The sequence below is a fragment of the Nicrophorus vespilloides genome, unplaced genomic scaffold (assembly GCF_001412225.1).
Source record: "Nicrophorus vespilloides isolate i.1.1-1 unplaced genomic scaffold, Nicve_v1.0, whole genome shotgun sequence".
Taxonomy (NCBI): Eukaryota; Metazoa; Arthropoda; class Insecta; order Coleoptera; family Silphidae; genus Nicrophorus; species Nicrophorus vespilloides.
Genome location: NW_017096050.1, coordinates 66,954 through 87,549, shown reverse-complemented (window position 1 = coordinate 87,549; position 20,596 = coordinate 66,954). Strand labels below are relative to the sequence as shown.

General features: G+C 35.8%; 8 protein-coding genes across 9 annotated transcripts; 3 read left to right on the top strand and 5 right to left on the bottom strand.

The window, feature by feature from the left end:
• Nucleotides 1-466: 466 nt before the first annotated feature.
• On the bottom strand, nt 467-1,278 carry LOC108569271 (ankyrin repeat domain-containing protein 49-like). The gene is made up of 3 exons (XM_017930768.1): nt 1,124-1,278; nt 766-1,071; nt 467-708 (listed from the first exon to the last, which is right to left on the bottom strand). The coding sequence occupies exons 1-3, from the start codon at nt 1,206-1,208 to the stop codon at nt 515-517; spliced, it is 585 nt and encodes a 194-aa protein (XP_017786257.1). The 5' UTR covers nt 1,209-1,278; the 3' UTR covers nt 467-514.
• Nucleotides 1,279-1,669: 391 nt separating this feature from the next.
• Nucleotides 1,670-5,434, top strand: LOC108569276. 2 transcript variants are annotated; one of them, XM_017930774.1, is made up of 7 exons: nt 1,670-1,824; nt 1,880-2,249; nt 2,308-2,421; nt 2,481-2,875; nt 2,988-3,159; nt 3,220-3,362; nt 5,357-5,434. In XM_017930774.1, exons 1-6 carry the CDS (start codon nt 1,744-1,746, stop codon nt 3,360-3,362), a joined length of 1,275 nt encoding a protein of 424 aa, XP_017786263.1. In that variant the 5' UTR covers nt 1,670-1,743; the 3' UTR covers nt 5,357-5,434. The 2 variants fall into 2 exon arrangements, with proteins under 2 accessions (XP_017786263.1, XP_017786262.1); XM_017930773.1 differs by lacking the exon at nt 5,357-5,434 and adding an exon at nt 3,503-3,581.
• On the bottom strand, nt 3,598-4,821 carry LOC108569278 (MICOS complex subunit MIC19). Its single transcript, XM_017930777.1, has 3 exons — nt 4,560-4,821; nt 4,003-4,217; nt 3,598-3,942 (listed from the first exon to the last, which is right to left on the bottom strand). Exons 1-3 carry the CDS (start codon nt 4,666-4,668, stop codon nt 3,757-3,759), a joined length of 510 nt encoding a protein of 169 aa, XP_017786266.1. The 5' UTR covers nt 4,669-4,821; the 3' UTR covers nt 3,598-3,756.
• A 154-nt stretch (nt 5,435-5,588) lies between the features above and the next one.
• Nucleotides 5,589-6,938, top strand: LOC108569277 (hypoxia-inducible factor 1-alpha inhibitor-like). The gene is made up of 4 exons (XM_017930776.1): nt 5,589-5,731; nt 5,849-6,093; nt 6,158-6,452; nt 6,508-6,938. The coding sequence occupies exons 1-4, from the start codon at nt 5,609-5,611 to the stop codon at nt 6,832-6,834; spliced, it is 990 nt and encodes a 329-aa protein (XP_017786265.1). The 5' UTR covers nt 5,589-5,608; the 3' UTR covers nt 6,835-6,938.
• A 143-nt stretch (nt 6,939-7,081) lies between these two features.
• LOC108569275 (intraflagellar transport protein 88 homolog) lies at nt 7,082-10,214 on the bottom strand. The gene is made up of 9 exons (XM_017930772.1): nt 9,999-10,214; nt 9,741-9,943; nt 9,036-9,681; nt 8,836-8,983; nt 8,590-8,783; nt 8,350-8,536; nt 8,037-8,296; nt 7,437-7,980; nt 7,082-7,331 (listed from the first exon to the last, which is right to left on the bottom strand). The coding sequence occupies exons 1-9, from the start codon at nt 10,191-10,193 to the stop codon at nt 7,210-7,212; spliced, it is 2,499 nt and encodes an 832-aa protein (XP_017786261.1). The 5' UTR covers nt 10,194-10,214; the 3' UTR covers nt 7,082-7,209.
• Nucleotides 10,215-10,802: 588 nt separating this feature from the next.
• On the top strand, nt 10,803-13,632 carry LOC108569279 (zinc finger protein 260-like). Its single transcript, XM_017930778.1, has 7 exons — nt 10,803-11,192; nt 11,406-12,203; nt 12,264-12,552; nt 12,608-12,826; nt 12,883-13,028; nt 13,107-13,267; nt 13,328-13,632. Exons 1-7 carry the CDS (start codon nt 11,046-11,048, stop codon nt 13,482-13,484), a joined length of 1,917 nt encoding a protein of 638 aa, XP_017786267.1. The 5' UTR covers nt 10,803-11,045; the 3' UTR covers nt 13,485-13,632.
• Nucleotides 13,633-13,746: 114 nt separating this feature from the next.
• LOC108569272 (COMM domain-containing protein 3) lies at nt 13,747-14,559 on the bottom strand. The gene is made up of 3 exons (XM_017930769.1): nt 14,349-14,559; nt 14,024-14,298; nt 13,747-13,972 (listed from the first exon to the last, which is right to left on the bottom strand). The coding sequence occupies exons 1-3, from the start codon at nt 14,473-14,475 to the stop codon at nt 13,772-13,774; spliced, it is 603 nt and encodes a 200-aa protein (XP_017786258.1). The 5' UTR covers nt 14,476-14,559; the 3' UTR covers nt 13,747-13,771.
• A 706-nt stretch (nt 14,560-15,265) lies between these two features.
• On the bottom strand, nt 15,266-17,000 carry LOC108569270 (dnaJ homolog subfamily B member 12). Its single transcript, XM_017930767.1, has 5 exons — nt 16,755-17,000; nt 16,135-16,673; nt 15,964-16,082; nt 15,746-15,909; nt 15,266-15,685 (listed from the first exon to the last, which is right to left on the bottom strand). Exons 1-5 carry the CDS (start codon nt 16,885-16,887, stop codon nt 15,570-15,572), a joined length of 1,071 nt encoding a protein of 356 aa, XP_017786256.1. The 5' UTR covers nt 16,888-17,000; the 3' UTR covers nt 15,266-15,569.
• Between the last annotated feature and the right edge of the window lie 3,596 nt (nt 17,001-20,596).

Below are 20,596 nucleotides of genomic sequence, written 5' to 3'. Positions count from 1 at the left end.
AAATATGTTTTCGCAATTGCTTCAATTAATTGCTTTGTCGATGAAATCAGATAGATTTGGGATTTGTATTGTACTTTTTTTTTACATGAAGGAGAGTGACACGCAGATAAATGATAGGAAAATGAGCGAGCTTCTCTCCTCGCGACCCTCGAGGCCCAACCAGAAAGAAATATGACGAAGAATTTGCATAAACCATTTGTTTCCTTTTCAAAGTTTACACAGAGATGCATTCCGAATAGCAAATAGCACGTCTCGTTTCCATTCCCTTGTCCTTAGACTCCAGCGCAACCTCCATCATGATTACGCGCCTCCTCTTTTACAATTCATTCCATTAAACTCTACATTCTTCACTTTTCAACTCTGACATCACCAAAAGAAAAAAGCCAATTTCAAAAATAGCATAAATAATTAAATAAATTATGTAAGTTTTCAAATTTACTTTATTTTCATCAACTTCTCAATAACATTTATTAATTTATAAGTAAGACACAAATGATATGTTCAAATCAAAATTTTATGGGATTGCTTCAATCAGTGGATCAGCCATTAGAAAAATATTGTAATACTTGGAACTCCTCCTTGCAATATCATAAGCTGTTTCATTGGAATTATTCTGAAGCTCTGGCTTGATGTACGGATGCATCAACAGCACTTGCACAGTATCATAGCAAGACCCATGAGAAGCGGCTATATGCAATGGGGTTTGTTCTAAAATCATTTTCATATAATTTACGTTCATAACTAAAAACAATTATATTTGATTACTCCCTTGACTGAGTGCATTGACGTCAGCGCCGTGCTGCAGCAATTTAACCACAATTTCCTTATGGTTCCATTGGCAAGCTGAATGCAACGGTTCCCAGAGCATCTCAGTCTTGGCCCCAATGTCCGCACCCATTTTCAACAAGTAATCGACAATTTCCAAATGATTAGCATAGCAGGCTCTGTGCAGAGGCGTGTATCCATCCTTATCCTTGTAATGCACCAAGTTCGGGTGGGCTTTCAGTAGCTCCTTCAATTTCTCCAGCTTTCCCTCCTCCGCAGCCCACAGAATCTCCTTCTCCACAGTTTCTACAGATTACCTAGATCAGTCGCAGGTAAGATGAATATAAGAAAAATTCACCATGGGGATTCGTCTCAACATCGTAATCCTCCAAATCTTCCTCCCAATTGCTCACCAAAAACCTATTGCTAGACTCGCTCTCCATTTTACAATAGATTCTCTAAAAAATCAACAGATCTTGAGCGTAACCTCAATATTTAAACTTTGAATTTGTTTCCAAGATTTACAACTGGATGGAGCTGTCGCTATTTGGAATAGATTGTTCAATAATTTTTACATTAAATTTTAAAATTTTATTAAACCTAAATATAAAATAATTATACAGTATTATATTTTCTTTTTAAATAAAAATATAAACATTTGTAATTTTAACAGCTCCAAAACGCATGAACTATAAACTCTTTGTGTAGTCTAAAAGATGGCCAAAGGTATATTAAATTTTAAGAAAATCTCGTTTACAATTAATATCATTACTGCATTTCTAAGCTTAATTCCATTATTGACAATAATTTTAGTCATCTGTAAAATATAAAGTAGAGCTTCATTTCGCATTTCCTAGTAGCTCCATCTTTTCAATACTAATTTAACTATATAGTCTTGCTTTTTTTGTTTGAGGACAACGTGTTGTTTGTTTGTTGTTAGTAATCAAACCAAGTATTTAGTTATATTATATCTATTGTATGGTTTTGATGAATTACTTAGAGTGTTTATGTAAAGGTTTGCTGGTCGAAATGATAGAGAACTCACTTTCATATTTAGAGGTAAATACATTTTGCATTACTTATTGTTTCTTAATTGTGTGTATAAACATTGTAGGATCATGGAAGTATGATCTGTTTACAATCACCATTCAGTCGACCCCCTCAAATACCTGCAACACCTGGATTCGATTTCAACGAAGCTTTGGAAAATCTGTTTCCCTTGACGGATATGATCTGTGTCCATTTGGAATACCAGGATTTGTTATCTGTATCAGATATATCGGATACATGGAAGATAAGTGCCAAGAAGGAGCTATCGAAAAGGGACAAGATTTCGTGGATTTGTTTGAATGGAAGCCAGATAGAAATGAGTGATAATTTTAAGGAAATGGATAGAAGAAATTCACTGTTTTTCTACGCATTTCCAAATCTTGTGCTTAACAAAGAAGTTTGCATGCACAAAGATGAAGCTGAGAGTATGCCTTGTGAGTATTGAATTGGAGAATGTTATCGAAGAAGAGATAATTAGATTTTATTTTTCAGTTTATGCCTTCCTTGATGAACACATTATGCGGCAGCACAAATATTCAAAAAACTATGCTTGTATTTCTGTGAAAGACATACCTCTCTGTGAGATAGGAAAGAAAAAGACTAAATGTAAGTAACCTTTTTTGAAATTTTAATTTATTATTATTGCTATTTTTTTTCTTTTTTAGTATCAACATATTATTGCATAGGTGTAATGTTTCCAGTAATTCCAAATATAAGAATATTGAAATTTTATTATAAACTAAACCCAGCGACTAATATAAAAGATATTCTGAGGAATGATGAGGTGGTGAAAGCGTTGATAGTATTTGGCATCACGAATCCTAAAAAAGAATTGAAGAAATTGAATAAAGATCTTCGCGCTTGGCAGGGTGACACCTTCGCGTTGGGTGGTGGTTTGGTTTGGGGTATAAATGTGATTAGCCCGCATAGGCAAAGCTTCGTTATGCCATCCAGTTTATATTGCATTGCTTTTGTGGAGGAGAATAGATTCGATCATACTTTCTTTTCAGCCACCGCCATCATTAGAGAGAGTCACTCTTTTGAATTTAGATTAAATTCAGTAAGTATCCAATTGGTTTATACTTAATATAAAATACCTGTAAGAAACGACAAAGGTAAATTAATGCTATACCTTAATGAATTTAATAATTATACTATTTTTTTTCCCTTAGTTCCAGCAGTCGGTGGAACACAGGGAGCAATCGGTGATGTTCCGGTTTTGTTGCATCGAAAAGATTGAAAATCTTGAGGACAAACTGATACGATATTACTTTCCAAATATCGTTTTGATACCGATGAGGGTGAACGGCGAAATCGGATACGATTACAATTGGAGATACTCGAGTAATCTAACCAGTCTATGATTATTCATACTTATTGTAGTTAATTTTGTTGGATTTTCAGAAACTCCGAAACCTGTGTTCAATCATAGAGATGGCTCGGGCTTCTGCCTCGAATACACGACGGTTCTGGTTTACTTGACTTGGGGCGATTTGGTGAAGCCGCAGAAAGGCCCGAGGCCAAAGGAACTTGACGAAATGTTTTAAGTAAGAGAAACAAAGTTAGAAATAACTTATTTATTTTCTTTTATAACTGAATTTGGATGGGGGTAGAAATTATATATAAAAAAGAACAACAAAAAAAACACTTTAAACTACTCCCCTATAATCGGCTTATTCAATTTCAGATACACAAATGTAAATAGGAAAACATACTCGACCAAAAGCATTCAGCAAATCATTAACAATCAAGTTTTTTCGTCGTCTCTTTTAAGAGCAAGGATTAAACAAACAAAAAGTATTTATTTTAAAGCAATGTATGTACAGATGAGAATTACAAGATGGTTTTCTTCTTTTAACGTTATTACTTTTCGTATTTTCATTTGGAATTCTCACACAACACTAGAAATTTGAATACAGACTACAACAGCAGCCTCGAACATTAGCCGCGATTAGCTATGAGCGCAGCCCTCTTCTTTTCCACGCATTCGGCGAACTGTTGCACCTCCTTGGCGCACCTCATCGGTTCATCCTTGTACTTTTTGTAACACGCTATGATATCGGCCCTCTTGTGGGTGCACGGGATCGTCTTCTCGTTGTTCATCTTAGTGATCTTTCCCTCTTCAACCTTTAAATAAAACACGTCAGAAACACGATCAGTGCGAACAGTGTATAAACTTCATCTTACGGCTTTTTGGAACTCCTGCTCCATGATTTTGTGCATCTGCTCGTGTCCCTGCTGCAAGCACTCGATCCTCTTGTCCCAGTAGTCATCATTATCCTTCAACGCCTGCACCTGCGATTGTCGAATTTGAATTGAAGTTAAACTAGGTTCATACAGAAATGGGGCCTGTCCAACTGGTACTTGTTGCGGTCCTGCCGAGTAGGTCTGCTTGCTTACCCCTGCAACCAATTAGCTAATGTCACTTTGACAGAGCACATCAATATTGGGTTATGTAATCCAATAAGAACATCACTAAATTTAACTCCTTTTTTTTTTTTTCGAAAACTATTTAAAAACTATTGCAAACTTCTTTTGAAATCTCAATGAAGCAGATAAATCAATATATCCTTGCTCCAATTAAAGCCTCTGGAAAGGAAGATTTAAAATTCTGCTTCAATACAATAAAAAAAAAAGTTTAGGGTGTAATGAAATATCGTTGATGTTTTTAAAGGGTTTTCAATGGGAATTTTGGTAGAGCCTTCGGATGATTTTGTGCATGGAATGTATGTATGTAACCTAACCTTCTTTTCCTTTCATTCTCTCGACGACTTCGTCGGACACCTTAATCACGCTCATCGGATTGTTGTTCTCGATCGTTAGTTTCCTAGGTCTGCTCTCTGATGCTCCCATGGTTTCTTCTGCTGCGGTCCTCTTCGTTCTTCACTAATCAAAATACATACATGTATACATAGAAAAAAATAATTTTATTTTTCCTTCTCGCAGATTTGCTACAACTTTGCTGTCATTTTGAGATTACCTGTGGACGTAACACTCGATGCACTAGATGTCGCCACCACTGATCAACCACTTGATTTTTAATTTCAATTTGAAAATCTTACACTCAATTATATATAAGTTTTCTTAATTTCTCTAAATTTAGTCCATACATAGTTTATAAGTTTTCATGTAGTCTCATATTGATATATTTTCTATACACCACAACTTATTTAATGATTTAATACTTTTCTAACTTATTTTCTTTAATCATTTTTATTTCCAGTTTTTTATAATTAAAAGATATTTTGTCTGTATTTGAACCTTCCTCTTTCAGTCTTCTATTTGTAACAAAATTCCAAATCATGTTCTGTAACTAATTCGCTGTACTGTATACTTTAGAATTAAAATAACAGAATTAGGTATAGAAAGAGACTATCTTAAGGTTCAATTTTCATTGGAAATTACTTAAGTATTGCTCGTGAAAAGGTTGTAAAACAAATAACATTGTAAGAGGGGAATGTTTGAAAATGTACTGTTTTGCATAAAAACGCATATATTTAAATTAATGTGCATACATAATTCGAATCTAATTTCATTGCAGACCTACGAGAGTTACGTCTACGTGACGTATCAAACGTTTTACGTCACGGTTAGAACGAGAGGAACTCTGTTTGTGTATCGTCCTCTTCTACTTCTCTCCTTGTCCACCTTTGTTGCAGAGATAGAGAGAGAGAGAGAAAGAAATACGTCGGTGCAACAGACGTGCATTATACATACATGTATATTGATATATATTTCCAAGCTCGAGTTTTGTTACTCAAAAGCAGTCGGTTGAGATGAGCAGATCGTGATAATGGCGAGCAATAATAGCAAGTGCTGGGATGAGAGTCAGCTGAGGAATTACGATTTGAACCTGGAGCAAATACCTAGGCTGCACTGCGACGATCCCGCCGTCGACGAACTAATTGCGGCGAATGTAAATAGAATTATTCATTATTCAACGTATAAATTAGCAATTATCGATTCGCAACAGCAGCAGCATTATTATTATTTACAAACATAACCTGTTAACGTCCTTTGTTTTTGTTTACAGAAACCCGTTGTAATCACCGGTTCGAAACTGGTAGAGTCGGCGCGAAAATGGGATCTGGACTATCTGGAGCAGAATATGGGATCTGGAGACTACACAGTGTTCATCTCGCAGAACCACAAATTCAAGTATTATGATGAGAAGAAGATTGCCAAGACCAGTGGGTTTGTGCCACCAACGAATAAGTTGGACATGAAGTTGCCAGACTTCATGAAGAGGCTCAGGAAATGGAAGAGAGGCGATGACAGGTATTGTCAGTAATTGTTTACATCAATTATTGTGTTATAAGACATTTGTTAATTGTATTTGCAGGATGTATTTGCAGCAGGGTTTGAACAACACTGTGGGGCCAGAGATTGTGAAAGACTTTTTGAAATTTGACTGGGATTTCTGTTCAGGTAAACAGAACAAGCACCACTGGGGGCCGTTGACTTCCAATTTGCTGTTGATTGGCATGGAGGGTAATGTCACACCTTGTCACTATGATGAGCAGCAGAATCTCTTTGCTCAGGTCCATGGTCACAAGAGGTGCATCCTTTTTGCTCCTGATCAATTTGAATGCTTGTATCCACATCCAGTCTTCCATCCACACGATAGGCAAAGCATGGTGAGTTATTTCAATTAATATTAAGTGCATTTTAAATCACGTTCTCTGCAAACAGGTCGATTTCGATGAACCTGATTACAATACGTTTCCGAAATTCCGGCAAGTTCGTGGCTGTGAAACTGTACTGGGGCCGGGCGAGATACTCTATATTCCAATTTACTGGTGGCATCACATAGAGTCGTTGATGCGCGGAGGTCACACCATTACCGTGAACTTCTGGTACAAAGGTGGTGCCAACACTTCGGTCACCTATCCTTTGAAAGACCATCAGAAGGTCGCGATCATGCGTAACATTGAGAAGATGTTAGTCGAAGTCTTACAAGATCCTAAAGAAGTTTCTCCGCTACTTAGGGCAATCGTTTTGGGTCGCTACACGGAATGATGATTACCTGCGTAAACCAATCTTATGTATTATTATCTGTATATAGATTTAAATATTATGGAAAAACAAAACTATTAGATTAATCTGCTAGGGTCGAAGTTAACTTTGAAATTTCATTTTAACTATTCAATGATGTTTTAAACAATTTACCTGATGACTGCATTTGTGTTTGATGCAATTGCAGCAGTCTCAGAGTTAACTCTTAAATCATCTATTAAATATAGCTTTAAGATCGATCAAAGTGAGGAAACTGATGTATTAATATTTTTTTATCATATTTATTGTACTATTTTTTTTTATTTATACAAATTAGTATTATTTAGGAATGAACGAGACAAAATTATTAAGTAATGATATCATTTTATATTTCTGAATTTATTCGGGTAGCAAATCATCTCCGATTTGATCGTCGGCGAAGTCGTCAAAGTCCAACGGTTTTCCGGCCTGAGTTCGTGGCCTGCTCGGCAATGGTCCCAGTGGATCCACGTACGTCGTATCTACAAGACATTGAAACTATATTTTTTGGTACAGTTGAGTAAACATCCACATGTGATACAATCAATAAATCATTAATAATTTACCTCAAAATTGATGTTACTTACCGAGCGTTGGTTGTGCGAAACCAGAATCTCCGCTCCCTGCACTGTTGTGCATCTGCGTTAACCTGGATGTCCTTAAACGTCTGCTCCCCGAACCCAAAGGACTCACGTAGTTTCCGTTTTCAGGGACAGGACTGAACCCTGATCCCGCACGCGAAGATAAACCGCTGTTACTCCTGCGGGATCCCGGTCTGCTGCTTCCAACGCGTTCACGCACCTCCTTGGACTTTTCCAATTTTTTCAACTCCAAAGCGTAATCCTGAGCTTCACGCAACCCCAGATCACTGCACAAACGAACCAGAAATCTCAAACACTCGACGCTTTCCGGAAACTGCCTGTTTATGGCTTGGTATAATGTCAGAGCTTTGTGCAGGTTGCCGCTCCTCCTGTGACATCCCGCTACCATCATCTGCCATTTCGGATTGCTCGGCTGCATCACTGCTGCCTTCTCAAAGTACTTCAGTGCCTTTTCCACAATTTGCATCTCTATGTAATAAGAACCTAGCCAGTCGATCACCGATAATTCAGCCGGATAATATCTGAAAGACTTAAGTTCATATTTAATTAACTAATTTATATTTTAAATATTTCTATAGATTTTACGTCGATGTGGTAATGATGAGCCTGCTGTTTGTCTCCATCATGATCGTACAATTCTCCAATCTTTTGTAAAACAGTAGCGTCGGTAGGCACTAAACCTAATAATTGCTGATAGGCTTCAGCGGATGCTTCAGTGTCTCCGCTTCTCTCCAGTAACACGGCTATCTGAAAAACAACTTCGGGCAGCAACGCCAATGATCCAGTGAACTTTTGGAAACATTCCAAAGCCTCGTCGTTATTTCCTTGATATTTCAAGACCAATCCTAAAGCAAAGATTTATTTAATCAAAAGCATCACAAGATAATCAAGACATTACCCAAATTGTATAAAGCCTCGACGCTTGAAGGATCACAATCCAATGCGCTTACAAAGTAATTTCTGGCCTGATCGTAATTCCCTTTTCCAAACGCGCAAGCACCCAAATTCACAAATCCGCCTGCGTTGTATCCATCAGAATTTTTAACAATTTCGCCGTACTTCTCGGCATTATCAAAATCTCCTTGCTGGAAAAAGTAACTGAGTATTAAAATAAATATTATAAAATTTTAAATTTTACCAAATAGTAAATGAAACTCAAATTGGTTGCAGCGCTCGTGGCTATTGTTGACTCTTTATCGAATGCCTTCAACGTTTCTATTGCTTCGTTGAGTTGTCCTTGCTTTAAGAACATCACAGCCTTGTTTATTTCCAATTCACCAGCCAGACGCGCGTATTCAGAACTTTTAATCGTTTCCACGCACCAATCGTATCCTTAAAAAATGTCTATTATAATTATTTAATAGCAAATATCGAATGGATTTACCATCGCTAAATGTGTCTTCAATTAAAGGGGCAATCAGTTTAGCCGCAGTGAGTATGCAATGTTCAGCATCGGACCTTTTCTTCATTTCATATACGTGCAAATCATCGTTTCTAATTGCAGAAGCAATTAATATATCTTCCTGGTTATCCTGCAATCAAAATCATTAATTATAATATTGATTCTTCAAAAATTGTTATTACTTGATCTGAACTGTATTTCTCTTCGTCTTCGAGTTCTAAAGGAACGGCGAGTAGAATCGAAAAGGAGCTGCGCATTCGGTCTTTATCCTCCATGGCTCTGCAGCAGATCACCAGATGTAGACCAGCCCTGTGGTTGGGCTGCTCGCTCATGATGTATTCCAAACTGGTAATAGCTTCCTCGTACTGCCCCATTTTCACGAAGACCATTGCGATGTTGTGCATGATCTTGATCCTCAAATTCTTCTGACTGCTCGGCACCTGATCCAACGCCATCCGGTACATCTTGATCGCTTTGTGGAATTGACCCTGCGAGTAGAAGATGTTTCCCATGTTGACTTTCAAACGGTGTGCGTTCGAGAACATCCGGTTCTTCGTGATCAACTGGTAAGTGTTCAAAGCTTCGGTGAACAAATCGTTGGCTGCGTATTGATTTGCCAAGGTGAAGAGCACGGAGTACGTTAAATCCATGTTGTGGTGATCCCCAAGTCCAGACTGCTCCTGCATCCTAATCAAACTTCGCTCCTTATTTGAAGCTTCCTTAGCTTTACTCAATGCCTTCCTATTATTGCCTTCGCTACTTGCTAAACAAGATTCCTCCACCAGCTGCATGATCTTCAATTCCTGCACTCTGATCTTCTCTTCCGGCCTGTACAAAATCATTTAAATTTAAATACAATTCCATCAATTGTACAGAAACGTTATTACGAATCGTCCTTTTGAATTTCCAATGCCGGAGCTGGCGTCATCGCAGCTTGATTGAAAGGATCGAACATCTGCTTCTGCGAAGTGTACCCGGCGCCTCTTACCGCGGTCATCGGTCTGTTAACTCCTTCGCTTCCGGTTGGTGGCCGGAATTGCGTTCCAGGACGAAATGCCGTCCCAACCAGTGCCGTTGATTGCCTTTGAAACTAAACACGTAACATTAAATTCAATTGATCCTGAAAACATTAACATTCCAGTTACCCCAGTCGACGTTCCTAAACGCATAGCGGATCCAGGCTTAGCACTCGCCATCCTCCTGCTCGGATCCGCGCTCATCAGGATACGATTGAAAGCCTCGTCTTCTTTCACATTTGATAAATCGTATAAAGGATTGGATGTCTTGAAGAGGGCTTGCATCTCTGCAGTATCATCATCTTCTTCAACTATTCTCGACATTGTTCTTTGTTTTTTTTTTCACTTCTTACCTGAAAAGAAAATTATTTTTTTAAATTACAATTTAACGCTTTAACGTTTATCAAAATTGTTAAACTTACGATAACTTAAATTGAAATTTCTTTGTTATTTGTGAAATTCCTATACAAACATTGAAATTCATCAAGCGCATGTCTATTTCGTGTAATACAAACAAATTATATCGATTTTCACAGATCCTACTACTTATTCTAATCAATAATTAAAATATTTCTATGTAATTAGCGCAAAATTAATTGAAATATTCTTAGCAAAATTGTTGAGAAAAGTTTTTCAATTGCGTTAAAAGTATTTTAATAACACATTTTCTAATGTATTTGAAAACAAAACAAAAATATCTTAATTTATAAAATTTTGAAAGTTATAATACAAATAAACAGATATATTTGTATATTTTTTACTTGTTTATAAATTTATTCATCTTCTGAACAAATATTTTGTCTATTTATTTACTTCTATAATTATAAAGTTATCTTATGTTTGCATAAGAGGTAGTTAAATATATTTTATGGCTTTGCATGCAATATAAGTTGCATACATTATTATATATCATTAGAACTGAACTGGAGCCAACTTCTGTGCGTTGAAAACATTTCAATTGATTCCAGCAGGTTCTTCTTCGGACGAGCACTTGCATTCACTTGCTTTCAAAAGAACATTTGGAAGCATGCATTTGAGGAGCGGCGGTGGTGAAGGTGTTGAAATCTGTGTGCGCCAAAGGACCGGATGGTAACGGGGGGGAGGCTATGACCGAAGGATATGACCTATTCATCATTATAACATTTGTGCGAATTAATAATATTTGTATTCGATAAAATGGCGACCGTGGATACGACCAGGTACGTTGATTTGTGCAGACTGTGTGCAACCAAGACGAACATGGTTATGGGCTTGAGCATCTTCGACAGTGAAGGCTCCGTCAGACAGATCTACAAGAAGATTGAAACCTGTCTTCCGGTCCAGGTAAGAGAATACCCTTTAAGGTTACCTCTATTTACAAACATCACAAAAAAAATATTATATAAATATTGCACCTACCTCTTAATTATCTGCCTTTAAAATTACAATTTATTGCATTGATGATGACGATATCTGCAACCACCCAATTGTTTTGTTGTTTTGAAGACTTCTGTGGTTGTCATGGTTGCATTGTTTAAATTGTTGCCCTGATTTCAGATACACGAGAATGATAATTTGCCAAAGATGATCTGTGACCATTGCTTATATAAGTTGGAGATGCTCTTTGATTTCCATCAGAGGTCCTTGCGAACTGAGAGCATCCTTGTGGATTTGTTCAAGGAGCTCAGTCAGCAGGTGAAGATGGATGATGTCTCTTTGGAGCACTCTAATTTGGTGATGGTGCATCACCAAGGATTACTTTCGGAACACGGAATGCCGCACATGAACGAGCTCAACGAACACGAGCTCGAAGTGCTCACAAATCGCGAGCATATCATCGCCGGACACGAGATCATCCAGAACGTCTCTCTAGATAACATCGAGTTATCCAATCACGAGTTAAACCATGAGTTGTCCAATCATAGCGAGGGCATGCTGCAAACTGCGAGATATCCGGACACCATAGCCTACCATCATCATCACATCTTGCCTGAACAATACAATTTGAACGATATAACGTTGTCTGCGCCCAGTTTGGAGCATTCCCCGGAGATCAACACTTTGAAAGAGATGAAATCTGATACGGATTGCGGATTACTCATAGAGGAAAAGAGCTTGTTGCATGTGGCCGAAGTGGACGAAGGCGAGTTAGAGAATAACTCTAACGAGACTAATTTTAGTTTCTATTGCAATTTGTGCGGAACACCGTTCGAGGATAAGGAAGATCTGGACAAGCATTACCTCGAACATTACCACAAGTGCAGCGTGTGCTTGGCTAGTTTTGCGGAGAAGGAGGATTTGATCGCGCACGAGAAAGACCATCAAGTCGATTTACTGGATGAAAAAGCACCTAGCGTAAAATCCGATCGCATCCAAATTGAATCTTTTTTTTCTATTGTTTTGCTTCCGTTACAGCCTGTTCCCATCGAGGAGAAGCGGCCGTCCACCGACAAAGAGATCAGCGATTTCGAGAACAACCTGGATGAAGAACCTATCGAAGAGGAGGACTCTTCGGGTGGTACCGGCAAAAAAAAGAAATGGACTCCTAAGGTGTGCAAGGAGTGCGGAAAATCGTATAAGACCAACTATAAATTGGCGGAACATATGAGAAAACATACCGGGGAGCAACCGTTCAAATGCCAGAGCTGTGATAAGGCGTTTAGGTCGAAAATCGGATTGGCGCAACACGAGGCAAAGCACACAGGTACAAAAAAAATATTACGAAATATTTCATTTTCCGTTTCATGATATTCTTTTAGGACAATACGATTACGCATGTTTGACATGCGGGAAGGGTTTCCAATGCAAGAGTTATCTAATGGTCCATCAAAGGGTGCACTCCGATGAGAAGCCTTATCCTTGCACGACGTGCGGTCGCAACTTCAAGACGAAACAATCTCTTCTCGATCACACCAATCGTCATTTGGGCGTCAAACCGTACACTTGTGATATCTGCGGAAGAAGTTTTATAACTAATGGTAATTACAATTATCTATAAAAAAAAAAACCTTAAATGTATGATTTTCTTTTGTAGGTTTGCTAAAGTCGCATCAAAAAATACATTCCGGTACGGACAATCGGAAATATTTGTGCAAAGTTTGCGATAAACGTTTCGTTTCCAAAAGCTATCTGCAGACTCATCTCCGAATCCACACCGGAGAGAAACCTTTCATGTGTGAGGTATGAACAATTTCCTTTTACCTTAGCTAGTAGTTTTTCATCATTTTCGAAATACGTAACTTATATCAATTGTTGTAGGTATGTGGAAAAGGATTTTTAACCCGCGTTGATCTGAAGATCCACTCGACAATGCACACAGGAGAGAAGTCTTACGTCTGCGAGATGTGCGGTAAAGCGTTCGCGCGTCGTGACGCCTTGCGATGCCACAGGAGATCTCACACGGGCGAAAGACCTTACAGGTACAATATTCATCCATCATTCATCCTATAACAAAATCAAATATCGTTTATATCTTGCAGTTGTGATATTTGTGGGCAAACATTTACTCAGTTTTCCCCTATGGCGATACACCGGCGGTTGCACACGGGCGAAAGACCGTACGAGTGCGAGACCTGCGGCAAGAAGTTCGTGTCCAGATCGACGATGGTCGTGCACTCCAAGAAGCACACCAGGTGAAATATGATGCAGACGCCGTTCATTATCATTACTTTCGAGTACTTCTTGATATACACCCTTCAGTTTTGCCAAAGCAATTCGATTTCTTTATTGTTCATATATATATTATTTTTTTTGTATTATGCGTTAATTAATTATCTGATTAATTTAAATAAGACTGCGTATGTAAGATATTTAAAAAAAAAAGGATCACGAAGGAGATAATAAAATTGTATATTCGTAAATCAATTTATTAAAGAAAATAATAATTATTTGACAGATTGATAAATCTTATTAAACTAAATATGTTATATAGTATTACTTGTATTCAATATTTTTTGACAATGCCTCAAAGAATCCTTCAGCTTGTAAAGCAAATCCTGCAATTCCTGTGTATCGCAACAGAATGTAACATTTCCCATCTGCTTTTCATTAGTTTCTTGATCAAATTGCTCTGTGATCAATTTCACTCGAAAAAGGGGACCATCAGATTCGTCCAAAGCATAAGACTACAAACGAAATTTATTAAAGAAGTTAAACTCGAAGTTACTAAAGCACACCTTTAAAATGTAATCAATGCTCCATTCTACATCAACAACGCGTGATAGATGTGTGCCTATACTTCCAAGTTTGATCAGCAACTTTAGTTTATTGATTTCGAAAGGTCCTGAGAAATCTGCAGCTTTAATGCTTGGAAAATTGCACTCTACCATTAGGTAGGTCTCTATCATTTGTTTTGTGTACTTGTGTCTTGCAAATTCTGCAATTGCTATTAACAATGCTGCATAGAGCTCCTTCATAATATCAAGTTTAGAATTATCAAATTCGTTTAAGTCTGCAAATATATTAATTAATATTATAACATTAACTGTGATAATTACATACTTGCTGGTTTGTTATCTATGATTCCTTGGAAGCAAATAGTAATTAATTTTCTAAATGTGGTCTCAGTAATTAGATTGGGATTGCTTACATATTTAAGCACCCTTTTAGTGTTTTCATTCAAAACCATACTGACTAGATGTTTGGATTAATACTAAACAATAAGAAAATTAATAGAATCAAAGGCAATGTTTTCTTTTTGGTTCGAGATGACAACTAGTTAATCAATATCAAGGCAACTCTATATACAAAGTTAAAAGTTTGAAATTAACTCAATTTTATATAACTAACATAATATTAATAAAACTAATTGTTTTTTATATAATCAATATTGTAATAATGAGATTATAGTTAAAATAATAAATTAAAAATATTAGTATAGCATATTAAGTTGCCTATAAACAGCGCCAAAACTGCTGAACTATTAACCTACTTTCAAAGCATGCAACCAAACTTACAGAATTTAATTAAAAAATGTAAAACAAAAAGTTGAATGCAATTAATAATCAAAATTACACATATCGTATATTTATTTTATAATATTTACATACGCGTGAACACTGATATATTTTCACATTTAACTAACAGATTATTATTATTAATTATACTAATTTCATTTATTTCTTAACATTAATTTTGGCGATAGACACAAAGTTCTGCGATTGCAAATCAATTTGCAAGTTACAAACACATTTTCAGGATCATATTTCAATGTCCTTAACAGTTCTTACCGCCTGATAAATTCTACACTAGATTATGAAACATAGGGGTTTTGTTACGAGGATATCGCCTGCCTCTGTTATTGGTATCTTCAGATATTAAAATTCCTTTGTAGTATCTAAACTGCGTTGCACTTCACTATAAACTATAAGCAAGGTAAATCTCTTGTAATAAGCATATCATTTGAAACATCCATGGAATTGTATTTGAATCCTTTATTAGTTCTTCGTAGAACACGTGAACATTATGTATAAAGGTACATATTTCTTCCTGCATCTGTCTGCTCCTACAAAAAGGGAAATTATAATTTGCGTCGAACAGAATGAACTCATTTGAAAGACTATCGGAGTGAGATCTCGCTCTGTATATAATAAATAAATAAAAACCTAATCACAATTAAATTACAACATAATAGTAATACATCAACAACAACACCCTCTAAAATAACAATGAAGAATTTATTTAATAGGTAAAAACATTCGACCATCCAACAAAGGTCCATCCTTATGCCATATTCCTGATCTCGTGCAGTCTATCGCACGATGGCAACTTTATATTTTGAGCGTTCTGGTAGAGTTCACGATCGCCAAAGTTGCGAGCTTTCCAGATCATAGATTCGCCTGCAAACAAACAATACTTTTAATCATTCCCCATAGCATTTTCAGCAAACGAATGCTCACGGTAGTTCTTCTCTCTGTAGCAGGCATGTCGTAAGTTCGTCATAAACTCATCCTCTATAGTTCCTTCGAGTCGTCTCACAGAACCTTGATAGTCCGTGTGGAACGTTTCCTTAACGTAATATTCGACTCCCAAGTTGCTGGTCTTGCGTAAAATTGGATATTTACTAAAAAAGTAATAATAATTAATTGAATACATTAGAAATAAATATTGAATTTACACGCTAGCTTGTAGACTGTAAGCAGGGTCTGCGATGAATATGCTTGAAGCCATAGAGAGTAATATGGCTAACAAAATAGGTAACATTTGGAAAAGCATGGAATATCCGGATTGGTTATTCTGTAAATAAAGTTGCATTAATAAATTGAAATAATTACGAAATAAAACGCACTTCTCCTCTGTGACTGTGAGGAGTTTCCTGTGTGTTAGCTCTAGTCCATTGGGTTCCCCTTCTGTGGTTAGGGACTCTTGTCCCAAAGAACATGTTGAAGATCTCCTCCGGAGTGGCGTCAGCCTCAAAACCCCTTGTATACATGTTGGTTGTGGTGTAGCTGCTCCTGGACTGTCTGCTTATCCTCTCCTCATCCGGTCCATACAAATCATACTGTTTCCTCTTCTCGGGATCCGTCAGCACAGCCATAGCATTGCCAATCGCTTTGAAAGCCTCCACAGAACCTGGATACTTATTTTTATCTGGATGCAATTGCAGAGCCAACTTTTTGTACGCTTTTTTGATGTCAGAGTCTGCAGCATCCTTGCTGATGCCAAGAATCTCGTAATAGTCTTTGCATTTCTTAATTTTCAGCACAGCCTCCTTCTGATCTGCAGTGTACTCCGGCAGTGAGGGCTTCTCCGGTTTGGCAGATGCCTTCGGCACCTTCTTCTCTGGCTCGGAGGTGGGAGCCATGAATTTGATTTGCAGCAGAAGATCTGTCAAAATTATTAATAAATATTAGTCGTGACGTTTCTAGGGTGATCAACACTGTTTGAAGTGAGAGAGAGAGAGAGAACCTTTTGCCTTTTGCGTGGGGAAGAGACGTTCTGCCTTCTGTAGGAACTTCTCTGCCTTCTCACGGTTCTTCTCTTTGATGTATTTCTCGGCTATCTCGATGCACCGGTCCACTTCGCTCCTATTCGCCTCCATTGGATGGGATTTTTCAATATACACAAATCGCGACCAAAAAAATAAACCAAAATCTAGCACTATTATACCCACAAAATCCAATTAACCAATCAACTGTCATGTGTCAAACTGCTGGTCATCGCTTCAAACGCGCATGCGATTCTCCTGTTTGCATAACATTACCCATCTTATGCAACTTCTTTTGCACACTTTACAATTACATAATATTAAATGCTTACTTACATTAATTTACAAGCATTAACAATCACTGGGATTCAATATAAAACAAATATTAATTTCAAATTTAGTTATTAAACAGTCCAAACAATCAAAATTCTCCATTTGAAGATACAAATCCTATTGGGAATTGGTGGATGCGCCGGGTCCATATTATAATTTGTTTACACAATGATTAAATTTGTAAACAAATCAAGTAAACATGAACTGTTCTCATTACTTGAAGAACTGATAACTAAACAATACATTGTATTTAGTGCATTACGACATAATTAATCAGATTACAACATTTTCTTTGAAGAAGTTTTCTGATGCAATATATACGTATACAGTGAAACCTCGTTTAACGAGTTTAATACGTTCCAAAATAAACATAATATGTGTATACAAGTTTTAAAAATGATTTAGCAGGCGCGCAATCTGGGACTTCTCTTCTTATCGTCACTCGTTATGCAAAGACCAAGAACATCAACGAGCTTCAACAAGCAAGAAAGAGTACTGGAAAGTTATTGAGAAACATCCAAAGACAAAGAAGTTATAGGATTGGCAAATCAAGTATCCATCGTAGTTTAAGACGAATAAATGAAAAAGTTACATTACAAAACAATCAATAAAAATGATCCGGATCTAATGAAAGAATTTTGTAATTTTGTACTGTTTTCTGTGAAGATTGTTTGGATGGATGAAGCTCACCACTGGACTTTTTCTTGTGGTAATACTTTAAAGGAAAATTCTATGCCAGAAAACCGATAAAACTAGAAGAATTAAAAGCCACAATTGCACAAGAATGCGCTACAACACGAAATTAAAGGTTTGTTTAAGTTTGTGAAGTTGTGTATATTGGCTACAACTGTAATAATGTTGAACATCTGCTGTAGAAGGAAAAGTTATTTATTGGATGTATTTAAATAATAAATTATATAAGAATAAAAACTGAAGTAATAATCATTAAAACTGTGCATGTATATGTTTTTGATAATTTATGAAGACAGCACCAATCACGTCTTAGATACGTATCAAATAATTGGAATTAATCTGAAAATTAATCATCTTAATCATTATGAAATCAGATTTACTAAAAAGTTGCTTTAAAACAATTTGTGTCGTTAAGCGAGGTTCACAATTCTCCTACAATTTACCTTTCATTTTGAACATTTAACAAAATTTTCCTTATCTACTTTTATCATTTAATCAACTTACCATGGACCTCGAGGTCATCCACTTTAGAGCATTCACATTGATTAATTTACTAAAATTTGACATACTTATATTCTTTGTTTAAACAGTGATTTCATTAATTGTCAAGTCTTCATTTACTTACCATTTTTTAATCATTGAATAACAAAACATTACTATATCATTTCATCAGTACAATAAAAATGTACAACTTACCTTTTAGTAATAAATATCTGTTCATTAACGTTAACTGTTTAAGTAAATCGAATGGGTGAAAACGAAGAAAAAATAATTGAAAATAATAAAAATTTTGTCCAGACAATCAAACAACGAGAATTTTTCTTTTTTGTATGTTTTTTTTTTGCATTTTCATCATAATCGTATTATAATAATTATAATTTTGTTTTTTTTTCTGTTCTGTTTCAATTCATATTATTGTTTAGCATCGAACTACTTTATTTATTTTGAAAGAGGATTAATTAAATTAAAGTAAATTAAAAAAGAAACATCTCACTAAAAGTCTATGGTTAAACATCAACAAAAAAAAGAAAAAGAAACTTATTTCGTAGGTATTCAAAATTGAAACAAATCTAAAGAAAATCTATTACACTGTAATCACATTTAGATAAATATCACAAATCGGAGAGAATACCCACCCCCACAACAAAAGAAGAAAAAAAAACAACATATATTTATATAGATATAGATATATATAAATAACTGTGACTTGAATCAGGGATTTCATAACTCATAATGAGAGAGAGTTAGAGATATTTATAAGATATAGAGAGAAAGAGAAATATGCTACTACTCCGATCTCGTCATCATCATCATCATGAACATCATCACCATCGTCAGTTACCGAATTATTATTATCTCTGCAAAAATATTGTATCATCTTTGATCACTCGTCGTAACAAACAATTAAAGAAAGACAAATTAAAGGACAATAATCGTATATTAAAGCGGTTCGCGTTTAATTCGAAATTCGTTATGAAATCCTTACAGTTTTCCATTTCGAAATGTCGCAAAACATACTTGAAAATATATGTAATAACATTGATTTTTTAAGGAAAAATCTGTCGGTGAAATGGTGGGAAATGACCGCCAAATTTCGGCGCATTTCCGAGCATCCACATCGACGGGATTTCCGCACGTCATCATCGCCGCATACTAAAAAAATATATCATCATGTAGGCCGAATTTATTTTCACCTCAACTCGTTCCATCAACTTCTTCATATTTTTTCACGTTTCCACTTTTGATTATACAAAAAAACAAAAATAAAAATAAAATAATAATAAAAAATAAAATAATTAAACTAGATAACATATATCGTTTCAAATAAATACAGAAAAATTGTACATCACAGCATCATATTTAATTCTACATATTTTTTTTCCTTCTTCATTTCACTTTCTTTTTGGGGGAGAGGAGCGGAGAAGACGAGACCGCTCGCAGCTGACGAAGTTCCCAATTTTTTTTTTCTTCTCTCGTGTTTCTTTGAAAATCAGCACACAAAAATTTGCCGCAGCGTTCGTTTTAATTGAGTAAACTTATTCGAAATGAACTTTGCCAACTGAGAGAACCGGCCGCGATCTGCTCGCTCCTTCCTACAACAATCTCCATACGCGCGCTTACAAACATACATATACACAATATTACATCATCATATCGTCTACTTCGTAATCATCATCATCATCATCTCTTCATCATCATCAAATCGCTAACACAAATTGAAAATAAAATAAACAACAATGCAAAACATCGTTTTTGTTGCCCGTTTTCACATTTTCGACGCGGATGTAATGAGAAAATAATAAAAAGATTTTGAAAAAGAAATAATTATACAGTAATATTAATAATAATAATCCCTACCGCACGAAAAAGAGAAAAAAAACAAAACACGAATTAAGTAACAAACAAAATTAGCGGGGGGGGGGATATAATAATTAATCATTAACGTTATAGAAATTACAAAGAAAATGTACAATAAAAAAAAAGAAAATTGTGTTTGTTACCCACATTTAACAGTCGATCAATTTCGCGATAGAAACAAAATAAAATTGAATCAAATCAAAGTAAAAGAAACAAAATACAATTAAATAAAAGAGTTAAAAACAAACAAACAAAAAAAAACATATGGCAGTGTAACATATTTAAACGTAAAAACAAATGATATATAATATTACGATAATTAAACATAAGGATAATTAGATTTAAGAAGGAAGAAAACAAAGATACAAATAATAATAATAAAAAAAAACGTTACTAATTAATACTGAGATCAAAAAAAAAAAAACAAACATAAAATTGA

What these genes read in the sequence shown, in the direction of transcription:
- LOC108569271 (XM_017930768.1), bottom strand. Translation starts at nt 1,208, where the DNA reads ATGGAGAGCGAGTCTAGCAATAGGTTTTTGGTGAGCAATTGGGAGGAA. An exon ending in TGTTGAGACGAATCCCCATG is followed by an intron (nt 1,072 to 1,123) that starts GTGAATTTTTCT and finishes GGTAATCTGTAG; the next exon opens with AAACTGTGGAGAAGGAGATT. An exon ending in CAATGCACTCAGTCAAGGGA is followed by an intron (nt 709 to 765) that starts GTAATCAAATAT and finishes AAATGATTTTAG; the next exon opens with AACAAACCCCATTGCATATA.
- LOC108569276 (XM_017930774.1), top strand. Translation starts at nt 1,744, where the DNA reads ATGGTTTTGATGAATTACTTAGAGTGTTTATGTAAAGGTTTGCTGGTC. An exon ending in ACTCACTTTCATATTTAGAG is followed by an intron (nt 1,825 to 1,879) that starts GTAAATACATTT and finishes TAAACATTGTAG; the next exon opens with GATCATGGAAGTATGATCTG. An exon ending in TGAAGCTGAGAGTATGCCTT is followed by an intron (nt 2,250 to 2,307) that starts GTGAGTATTGAA and finishes TTTATTTTTCAG; the next exon opens with TTTATGCCTTCCTTGATGAA.
- LOC108569278 (XM_017930777.1), bottom strand. Translation starts at nt 4,668, where the DNA reads ATGGGAGCATCAGAGAGCAGACCTAGGAAACTAACGATCGAGAACAAC. An exon ending in GAGAATGAAAGGAAAAGAAG is followed by an intron (nt 4,218 to 4,559) that starts GTTAGGTTACAT and finishes AATTGGTTGCAG; the next exon opens with GGGTAAGCAAGCAGACCTAC. An exon ending in AGCAGGAGTTCCAAAAAGCC is followed by an intron (nt 3,943 to 4,002) that starts GTAAGATGAAGT and finishes TTTTATTTAAAG; the next exon opens with GTTGAAGAGGGAAAGATCAC.
- LOC108569277 (XM_017930776.1), top strand. Translation starts at nt 5,609, where the DNA reads ATGGCGAGCAATAATAGCAAGTGCTGGGATGAGAGTCAGCTGAGGAAT. An exon ending in ACGAACTAATTGCGGCGAAT is followed by an intron (nt 5,732 to 5,848) that starts GTAAATAGAATT and finishes TTTTGTTTACAG; the next exon opens with AAACCCGTTGTAATCACCGG. An exon ending in CACACGATAGGCAAAGCATG is followed by an intron (nt 6,453 to 6,507) that starts GTGAGTTATTTC and finishes CTCTGCAAACAG; the next exon opens with GTCGATTTCGATGAACCTGA.
- LOC108569275 (XM_017930772.1), bottom strand. Translation starts at nt 10,193, where the DNA reads ATGTCGAGAATAGTTGAAGAAGATGATGATACTGCAGAGATGCAAGCC. An exon ending in GTTTAGGAACGTCGACTGGG is followed by an intron (nt 9,944 to 9,998) that starts GTAACTGGAATG and finishes TTACGTGTTTAG; the next exon opens with TTTCAAAGGCAATCAACGGC. An exon ending in TGAGTTTCATTTACTATTTG is followed by an intron (nt 8,537 to 8,589) that starts GTAAAATTTAAA and finishes TACTTTTTCCAG; the next exon opens with CAAGGAGATTTTGATAATGC.
- LOC108569279 (XM_017930778.1), top strand. Translation starts at nt 11,046, where the DNA reads ATGGCGACCGTGGATACGACCAGGTACGTTGATTTGTGCAGACTGTGT. An exon ending in AAACCTGTCTTCCGGTCCAG is followed by an intron (nt 11,193 to 11,405) that starts GTAAGAGAATAC and finishes CCCTGATTTCAG; the next exon opens with ATACACGAGAATGATAATTT. An exon ending in ACACGAGGCAAAGCACACAG is followed by an intron (nt 12,553 to 12,607) that starts GTACAAAAAAAA and finishes ATATTCTTTTAG; the next exon opens with GACAATACGATTACGCATGT.
- LOC108569272 (XM_017930769.1), bottom strand. Translation starts at nt 14,475, where the DNA reads ATGGTTTTGAATGAAAACACTAAAAGGGTGCTTAAATATGTAAGCAAT. An exon ending in CATAGATAACAAACCAGCAA is followed by an intron (nt 14,299 to 14,348) that starts GTATGTAATTAT and finishes ATATATTTGCAG; the next exon opens with ACTTAAACGAATTTGATAAT. An exon ending in GCATTGATTACATTTTAAAG is followed by an intron (nt 13,973 to 14,023) that starts GTGTGCTTTAGT and finishes TTTCGTTTGTAG; the next exon opens with TCTTATGCTTTGGACGAATC.
- LOC108569270 (XM_017930767.1), bottom strand. Translation starts at nt 16,887, where the DNA reads ATGGAGGCGAATAGGAGCGAAGTGGACCGGTGCATCGAGATAGCCGAG. An exon ending in CCCCACGCAAAAGGCAAAAG is followed by an intron (nt 16,674 to 16,754) that starts GTTCTCTCTCTC and finishes TAATTTTGACAG; the next exon opens with ATCTTCTGCTGCAAATCAAA. An exon ending in CTCACAGTCACAGAGGAGAA is followed by an intron (nt 16,083 to 16,134) that starts GTGCGTTTTATT and finishes CTTTATTTACAG; the next exon opens with AATAACCAATCCGGATATTC.